General features: G+C 42.7%; 1 protein-coding gene across 1 annotated transcript; it reads right to left on the bottom strand.

Moving 5' to 3' along the window:
- Window positions 1-470: 470 nt before the first annotated feature.
- LOC307243137 (glutamine synthetase-like) lies at window positions 471-5,339 on the bottom strand (the record flags this gene model as incomplete). The annotated part of the gene is made up of 6 exons (XM_080017797.1): window positions 471-877; window positions 2,559-2,758; window positions 3,237-3,364; window positions 4,092-4,238; window positions 4,352-4,513; window positions 5,171-5,339. 6 exons carry the CDS (start codon window positions 5,337-5,339, stop codon window positions 574-576), a joined length of 1,110 nt encoding a protein of 369 aa, XP_079873923.1. The 3' UTR covers window positions 471-573.
- Window positions 5,340-10,027: the final 4,688 nt, after the last annotated feature.

Raw genomic sequence — 10,027 nt, 5'->3', positions numbered from 1 at the left:
TTCAAGGATAATAGAATAGAACAGAATGAATATTTTTTTCCCATAAATAGTGTCACAGTTTAGTCTCACACTTACCCTAATCTTGGTTTGAATAATCTGATTTCCAGAAGGAAGATAAAGGGCTAATCTAGATCAAAGTGAAGGTCTAAACATTTTTTTTTTTCGGATAAATTGGTGAAGCCTCCAGATCGACCTTGAAAATAGAGGAAATGGATGATCTTGACCAAGACCAGCATTAAGACCAGACAGAAGGAGCCGACTAGTGCTTCATCACCTCAGTCTTGGACCTCCTAGTCTAGAACTTATTCGTCTTGGATAAAGCAACGTCTCAGAAATGTTTTATTATTATTTTTTTTTTAATTCAGCACTTGTTTAAATAGGATTCGTGTAGTCCTCATTTCCATAATCACAAAAGAGGCCTATTCAATTTTCATCACGGACAACATCAAGTTTAATTGACAGGTCTCCACCTTGCTACTTACACTTATAGCTCCTGTAAACATCTCTCTTCCTCCACCTGCCGCAACGTGGACAACTCTCCACCTCTCCTTCCTCCTCAATGACTGATGATCACTACTCCTCTTCTCCCTCAGCCTCGAGGAGGCAGGTGTAGGCTATGGCCTCCGTCACCGAGTACGGGTCGCAGTTGGCCGAGGGACGGCGGTCCTCAAAGTATCCCCGCTTGTCCTGGCTGACCTGTCGTGGGATGCGGATGCTCACCTCTCGGCTGGCCACGCCCGCCGAGAAGTGGTTGATGCTGGCGGTCTCGTGGAAGCCCGTGAGGCGGCGCTTGTTGTCCTCCCCTCCGCGGGGGTCGTACACACGGATATGCCTGGTGTGCCTCCTGCCCAGCTTTTCAATGGCCCGTTCAATGTGCCTGTCATCAGAGAAGGGGAAGAAGAAGAACAGAAGAAGAAGAAGAACAATCTTTAATCGTCACACAGCACACCACACTACAACACATGCAGGCACACACACACACGCTTTGGATGGTGGCCGGTGAAATGAGGCCTCTGCGTTTAACCCATCCTGGCTTGTCCTTCCTCTGGGGGCACAGCCAGGAGCAGTGGGCAGCATACGTGGACGCGCCCGGGGACTTGGTGACGAGCGTCCATCACTGGTCAGACGATGATGTGTGCATGTTTTTGGAGAGGGTCCTTACTGACGTAAAGTGGAGGAAACCCCATGTGAGCACGGGGAGAACATGCAAACTCCACACAGAAAGGCTCCTATTTGGGAGATAACCCGCCGGAAAGGGAGAGGGCCCAGCATTACGGGAGAGCGGTGCTGTGAGAAGACCTAGTTATACCATATCCTATCGTATAATGTCATATCATATCATATCATATCATGTTGTATCCTACATGTCATATCATGTTGTATCCTACAAGTCCTATCATGTTGTATCCTACAAGTCAAATCATGTTGTATCCTACAAGTCATATCATATCATATCATGTTGTATCCTACATGTCAAATCATATCATATTGTATCCTACATGTCAAATCATATCATGTTGTATCCTACATGTCAAATCATATCATGTTGTATCCTACATGTCATATCATATCGTATCATGCCATGTCATCCATATTGTATCATGTCATATACCATCATACATATATTGTATAACACACATGATATCATGTCATATCATACCATACACATGATATAATGGCATATATTATACATGATATCATAACATATGTCATGTCATGCGTATTGTGTCATATATAATATGATTTAGATCTTACGCCACCCGCTTCTCCTAATCTATAACAACAGGGAGACAAAAGTTTTCACTGACAAGTGAAACCGGATCCTCGTCTTGTTTATGGAAGTGACATCAGAGACGTCAGCAATTCTTACTCGATGGTGCACATTGGTACACACCCCCTCCACAATGATGTCTCCGTGTGTGTGGAAAAGTAGTACGATTTAAAGGTTGAACTCTATCAAAAAGGTTTCACATTGTGACTTCACATCACATGGAAACTGGATGAATGATCTTCACCTGGACGCTCGCTTTAAAGGAAACGATCGATCGGTGTTGTTCAGCGCTATTCAGCGTCTCGGTAAGCGAACTGTGTTTCCCCATGTAATCGAACGGGAAAATTGAACTCCATGGTTTAACATTTTTATATTGTTTATAAATCAAACTAGGGTTTGAAAATACGTTGAGAGATAAAAAAAAAAAAAAAAAACACAAAGCAACACAAATCTGGAAAAATCAAATTTTCCTTCAAGAAAGGTTTTTTCAACTTATTTGGCTGCTCCTGGCCATTTTAGAATTGCACAAGATAGTGGGTTTTGCTGCAGTGGGTCACATATTTGAGACCTGTGGGAAACACTGCCATGTCATCATATCTGCGGAAGTCAGATCCACCCCCTAGTGGCCATCGGGTGAACTGCGTCTGCATCCCAAAACATTTCAGGAAAAAATGTGAGAACTCTTTATTTTGATCAGTACAATGGTGAGCAGGCTGCTCAGCTGAAGCTTTACCATGTTCCATGAATGAGCGAGTTCAAAGAGTTGAGACTAAAATGTCCTACTCACTCCAGACCGCCCTCCTCCCTCATTTCCTTGGTACTGACGTTGGTGTGGCACCCGGCGCCGTTCCAGTCGCCCTGCAGCGGTTTGGGATCCATGGAGGCGATCACTCCGAAGTCCTCGCACACGCGGTGCAGGATGAAGCGCGCCACCCACAGATGGTCGCCCATCTCGATGCCCTCACACGTCCCCACCTGGAACTCCCACTGATGGATGGATGGACCGACAGACATAGCGGTTGAGTGTTACAGAAGTACACAGCATTACATAAAAAAACAATAGACTATGATAATAAAGAAAAAGAATAATAATATAAAAATTGGGAAATATTCAATAAACCTAAAAATTAACAATAAACAATATAAAATTAAAAATCAATTAACAATAAATAATAATCATCAAAATAAAAATGAAAAAGAAAAAATATAGCAATATAAATCTCTTGACAAAGAATAAATTGAATTAAAAAAAAAAACAAGATTTTTTTTTTTTTTAAATGAACAAGAAACATTGTCAAAGCACATAACCCAAAACACTAAACTAGAAGATGGATAAATGTTCTATTTACAATAAACCTAGGAGTTAACAATAACATAACCAAGCAATAAACAGTAAACCGGAAAAAATGAATAGCAAACTTCCTGCCAAACAAAATTCTGCCAAGATGTCCGGAGGGAAACTTGCCTGGGACGGCATAACCTCGGCGTTGGTGCCGACGATTTTTATCCCAGCGTAGAGACAGGCTTTGTAGTGGCACTCCACGATGTCCCTGCCGTAGGCCCTGTCCGCCCCCACGCCACAGTAGTGAGGGCCTGGAAGGGGGAGGGGAGGGAAAATGTAATATATTTAAAAACCAATCACATACATTGCGTGGGAGTTTTTGTCCACTGGTAGGGGTTCAGGGAGGGAGACGGCGTCTTTCTGGTTCGCTGACCAAAAGGATCAATAATAATCAATAATGCTGAGATTGGACGCAGGAGGAATGGCGTCGGATCTGGCTACTGGTCTGCTGATGAGCCTGTGTGTCGATCCCCCTCTGCAAGACAGACAAACATTAAGAAAGCTCCATGCCCCGGCTCAGACCAATCAGCGCCCTGTGGGCGCTGATTCGGCTGACTCTGGGCAGCCGGGCGGCAAAAAGGAAGCCATGATGCTGTCTGCAGCTGCGGCTTAACCACGCCCTTTGGTCCGCCAATCATTATGTCAGTGCTTTGTTTGTGCAATGCGCTGACATAATGAATCAACGGGAACATAATCACCTGGTGGGAGAGTAATGTAGATTTGGGGTGTGATCAGCATAATTATGATCGATTATTTTGTTATTTCACAACATTTGGCCTCATGGGAGCATGTAGAGATTGAACAAAAGTGGGTCCAGTATTGACCCTTGCGGAACTCCACAGGGCATGTTTCATCGCAAAAAATGTAATATTTGCACCAATCCTCATCATGACAAATTCCTTGTAAATCTTGTATTAATGTATTAATGTATTTAGAGGAATAAAGATTTTGACATTGAGAGAAATTTGGGTCACCAACCTTGGGGTTGTGGGAATCCATTGGCCGGCCAGCCGTAGGGCCGTCTGTCCATACCAAGCAGAGTGTACTCCTGCTCCATGCCGAACCATAGACGGTGCTCCACCACCTGCTCCATCACTTTACTGCAGCTCAGCCGACGGTTAACTTCTACACAGTTGGGGGGGGGGTTGAGCTGCGGAGTGTGTTTTGTGTAGTTTTTGTTGGTGCAGTTGTATGATCAGAAAAAAAAAAAAATGTGTCTCCTCCTGGGAAGCACCTACCAGCAGGGAGGCGGTCGTACGTGAACACCTGGCAGAGGACCAGCTTGTTGGGGTCCAGCATGAAGGGGTCCCGGAACATCCTGACAGGGATCAGGTACATGTCGCTGTTGGAGCCTGTCGCCTGGTAGGTGCTGGGGCCGTGGAAGTTCCACTCAGGAATGTCTGATGGAGATTCACGAAGAATTACGAGGAGGTGTCAGAACTACTCTTCAGTCAATCAATCGATAGATAGATAGATAGATAGATAGATAGATAGATCTAAAAACTTCACCAAAAAGTGCCTTGTTAAAGGAAAAGTCTGGTATTTTCTTTACTTCCGTGCAGTGATCTGCATCAGCATCTTTTAAAATGATCCAGGCATAAATTTTTAATCAAAGAACGTGGATGCCACTGCCCCAATATCTCGGCATCAGCTTTAGCAATTCATTCTTAACTTCTTATCTTATCATCCAAAAGTAAGGTTTAGGGTTAAAATAGTCCAAAACTGTTTCAATTTGCACAACAAAATAAAAGTAATAACCTATAGTGGATTTTGGGGGTTTTATGGGTTTTATACTGAAACGTCGGAAACAGGGTGAAGGGAAAGGAGTGACAACAAAGCAAAAGGGAGTAGGCAGATCTGAAATACCATGGAGGTTAGTGACATGGCATGAGGAAATGACCAGATGAAAATAAAAGATGAAAGCAAATGTAAGCACTGGGGGATCAGGGAGGATTTAAGACATACTGAATATTTCAATCAACCCAAAAAGAAGAAAGTGCCTCGCCAAGTATTTGCCCACACTATCAAACCTGTTGGATCAAGCTGCAGCAATTTACCGTCTATTGTCTGGGGCTCTTTCTCCAAGGTGCGCGTCTTGTTGCGCAGGCCCTCCCCGGTGCCATCGATCCACAGGTAGGTGACCTGACACAGCGATCCCTGTGGCAGGCTCAGGTAGTGTGGACGCAGGCCCTTGTTCAGACGGGAGCTGGCGGCCACCGACTCCATGTTTCCCTATAGAGGGATCAGATCAGATCAGATCAGATCAGATCAGATCAGATCACATCAAATCAGATCAGATCAGGTATGACTTTATTAATCCCTGGAGGGAAATTACAGGCTAGTGAGCCCAATATGTGCAGGCATCAGGGAGTCCAAGTACTAGTTACAGTATTGAGGCATGACTTATAAAAGTGATATGCAGTAGTACCAGTAGTGAAAAGGTGTCATCCTGTAAAAGAAAAACAGCACCTTAAAATGTACACAACCATCAACAAAGTTAGAACTATGTAGGGTAGCACTATGCTCTAGTCAGGGCAGATAGCAGTTACTATAAAGTAAGTAAGTACAGGTCGTAGGACCATTGGCCATTAGGACCATGTGAGTGTGTGCATTTTTATTTTTTTACTGTACTCAAGTACATTTTTTAAGAAAGTATATTCCGTTTTGGTGACATGTGACTTTTCCTCCACTAAACTTTGTTGGAAATATTTTTATTTTTTTCCTATGCAACATTTTTTTTTTTTTTTTTTTTTTTTTAAAGAGTCAGGATTTTTATTTATATTTATTTCGAAATTACTATGACTCCACTTATATTATTTTGTATTGAAAATTTTAATCAGGATCTGCATGAGCATCATCCGCAGAAGAAAAGCTTCAGTAGCATTTTATGAAGTACTACAAGCTCTGTTATATCAGGGCGCTGGATATAAAAAGCATAGACAAAGTGAAGATATACTTCGACTTTCAGTACATTTAACAGTTAGTATTTAGTTACCTATACTATGTGGTACTTTAACTTTCTATAGTTATTTTTATACTGTAGTCCTAAATCACAATGTCAAAGGATAACTGCTCCAACAAAAGAAAGTGAATCATCATTTAATTGGAGACAGGCAACATTTCTCCATCACAAAAATCATAGACAACACATGGATATGAAATACTTACTAAAAATGTTCTTCCAAGTGCTACAGTACCAGGAGATGAAGACTCGTTACTGCTCAGACGCTCCGGCGGCTTGAAAGAGATGTTCCACTCTGCTAAAACCTGTTTGTGGGATTTGAACTTTATGAAAAAAAAAACAGTGATGTCACAGCGTGACGTGGAGTAATAATAAGTAAAACCTGGTGCAGTTAAAGTGAAAGTAAGTAAGTGTGCACTCGTGTGTGAACACCCACCTCTTTTCTGAGTTGGTGTATGTTCTATAATTATATTGTACTCTATATACTGCAGAATAACATTGGCTGACTTTCACCTGTGTCATATAAGATAAGATAACATCACATGAGATAACATAGGATAGGATAAGATAAGATACGATTAGATATGGTAAGAGAACAACACAACACAACACCAGACAACACCAGACAACACCAGACAACACAACAAAACACAACACAACACAATATAACATAACATTACACAACACAGGACAGGATACGATTACATTAACACAACACAACACAACACAACACAACATAACATAACAACACTGGACAGGATAACATGACATGACATGACATTACATAGGACAGGATACGATTAGATTCAATAAGAAAATGTAAGATAGGATGTAAATGTAAAAATGTATATGATGTATCATAGCTAAGTCACATGTAAACACAGATAGTAGATATATGTTGGGGATCTGAGTAGAGATGAGTATATACTGAATAAACAGTGCATATATGATATACAAAGTTGGTGTACACTGACTATTATATACTGTATGTAAATTAAGTGCCACACAGAGAACACAGTCAAATATAAACCCAGATAGTAGATACATATTTATATTAGATTATATACTAGCAGTAGTATAGTATTAGTAGTATATTAGTATACATCATGTTAATAGTGCATGACATAGCAAACACAGTCACATGTAATCACAGATTGTATAAACCATTTGCATCAATCTGAAATAGAAACTTGAACATAAATATTGAATCAAAATCTTGAATAAACATGTTTTTTTAAACAATGACATTGAGATTGACATTGATAGATAGATTGATAGGACTGAGCCAGGAAGACAAAAACAAAGCCTCCTCCTGAGTCATAAATGAGGCTGAGCACCCACCTGTGGCAGGGTCCGCCACCCAGGTGCTGATAGCGAGGGATTTGCTGTTTGCTGAGCAGAAGCAAAGCAGCTCAGTGCACACGGAGCCTCACACTGTTTTCCATCAACTGAGCACAATCACACCCACTAAGGGGACTAACGGTGGACCATAGGGGACAGCGGCAGCCGTGTGACATGAGGGGCGCCACTGAGAGAGTTTTCACTCCCAACATCCGGCTCTAAATTACTCTGCAGGCGGCGAGGGCCCTTCGTGGCCACACGTCGCGTCAGCTCTCGGCTCCGTTGTGGAGCCTGCTCCGGGAGGCGAGGGGAAGTCAGCGTGGTGGACCGACGCCCCCCGCGTCCCCGTGTCTCCTGTCTTCTTGCCCGGCTGTTTGGTGCGTGGTGTGTTTTATGTAATCATATAGCTTGTATACATTTGTCTCATGTGTTTTATGTGTTGTAGGTGTTTCATGTAATGCGGCATATCCCCATATTTACACGTTTTCCAAGTTGGACGAGAAAAAAAAAATAATTCCAGTCGATACGACGAAGAGTTTAGTTTTTGAGTCTCAAGTTGCACCAAAATCCACATTTCCATCTGGGTGGTAGGATTTTGTCTCTTTGTCTCTTGTCTCGCAAGTGGTGGGGAGTAAAAGTACTTTGTTACTTTACTTGAGTACATTTGAGTACTTGAGTACAAGTATCAGCTTCTGAGACTTCCGACCTGTACCTGTACCTTTAACTCTACAACATTTCTAGCTACTTACTTTTCTCTTTGGAAAAATCTGGATTTATATTTATTATCTTTATCTTTGTACTTTTACTTTTAATACTTTAAGCACGTTTAACAATAAGTACTTCCACACTTTTAATTCAGTAGAGATATCAATGTGGTACCTTCAGTCATACCCGTGCAGGTCATACTTCAGGGAAAGAGAACTTCTTCACGTTGAGGCACGTTCAGCAAGCGCTCTTTGCTACCACCCCCTCTTGAACAAGACAAGACAATATTCAAGACCCTTAAACGTACATTCGATCTGGTGCACGAAAGAGCGCTTCAGTCCAACCCCCCGAAATCGCGGAACCTGTATCTCCGGTTCCATAGTAGCGGCTCGTATTCAGTGTTTAGGACTTGATCGGGGTCAAAGCCATTGTTGTTGGTCGGGATTTATTATGGTAAGCTAAGCAGAGCTTGAGGGTTGGCGTATGATCTTTGAGCATATTTCTATTTGGTGGAGCAGTTTTGACTTGCACGTGCACGGACACGTGTACCATCAAGTATTACAATACCGTAGAACACTCATAATCACTGTCTACTCGCCCCCAAAGACCCCAAGGGGGCGGAGGAAATAAATTCTTGGCGAACGATTCCATTCCGCTCTTTCCGGGATAATAGTCATTACCTTATAACATGATGTCAATACACCCAAGAATTCATATTAAAATGTCTGCTTTTCGTTAGGGACAACAATAGGAACTGGATGATATTCAGATGGCGAACCAAAGACAGTCTTTTCTGTTTTCATTGTGTCGATCTTAAGAGCAGTGCTCGACCACTTGCTTCACGCCGTGTTGGTGCAGCTCCGGGGTGGCCCGAGTTCCTTCACAGAGACACCAGAGCCGTATCATCGGAATACCTTAGAATGTATTGATCTGGTGCATGCGTGGAAAGTGAAAAGCACGGCTGGGCTCACACAACCCCCCGATCTGGACTCGGGATTGGGTTCCCGCCGGACCATTTTTGACGGCAAAACGTCTGCTTGTGTTGCGTTTCTGGAAAAATCCAGAAAGAGGGCTCTGGCATCGATGTTGGGTTTATCAAAATATTAAGCGATGATGTGAGCCAGAGGGGCAGCAGCAGCTTCTGCACCACAACCCCTGCTAAGAAGCAAATTGGTCCGGATCAAGTTTGTCTTTTGTTGTACCGACAATGTAGTATAGTATACCACAGTTCTTTCTTCAGGGGCACTGAGGCAAGGGCTTTTGGTCGAGAATCCTCGGGTTGGGATTTTGGGTAAAGACCTTAAATGCAAAGTTTTCCAATCCGGAGGGACAAAGTTCTTCAAATAAAAGCTCCGCGCCCATCCGGTCCAGCAGCTTTATTGGTATTTGTACACTGAAATGTTTTACCGACAGTGATGCCAATTCTGCCTGAGGTATGGCAGGTACAATTATTTTAACCCACTGATCTCAAACCCAAGTGACCTGGGGGCCAACAGCCAGGTTGTCTTCTTCTAGGGGGGTTGCGTTGAAAACCGGTTTTGTTTGTTTTTTGTTTGCTTTGTTTTTTGTTTGCTTTGTTGTGAGGTGTCTGGAAGGTTTGAGGTGAATAGGTCACTGAGCTCCCAAACCTGAGATATAGTGCGGTAATAATATTAACGTATGTTACTGTAGATTTGTTGCTTCTATGTCATACGGAGAATGAAAATAACAACGGGTCTATTCAGAGGCCCTATGGGAGAGGAATTTTGTTGATTCTTCCATGTTGGCCAGAGGAGGAAATGTTTAGATTTATGGCAAGACGGAGGCTGAGCGGGCACCTATGGGTTGTAACCAGATATGGTATGTTATCTCTTTACAGCTAGAAAAGCGAGTGCCGAGCGCCGCTTGGGAGAGAATATATCCGGCT

Source organism: Zeus faber (genome assembly GCF_960531495.2).
Source record: "Zeus faber genome assembly, chromosome: 17".
In the NCBI taxonomy this organism is placed as follows: domain Eukaryota; kingdom Metazoa; phylum Chordata; class Actinopteri; order Zeiformes; family Zeidae; genus Zeus; species Zeus faber.
Note: the sequence above shows the minus strand (reverse complement) of the source record. Positions and strands in the feature narration are given on the sequence as shown.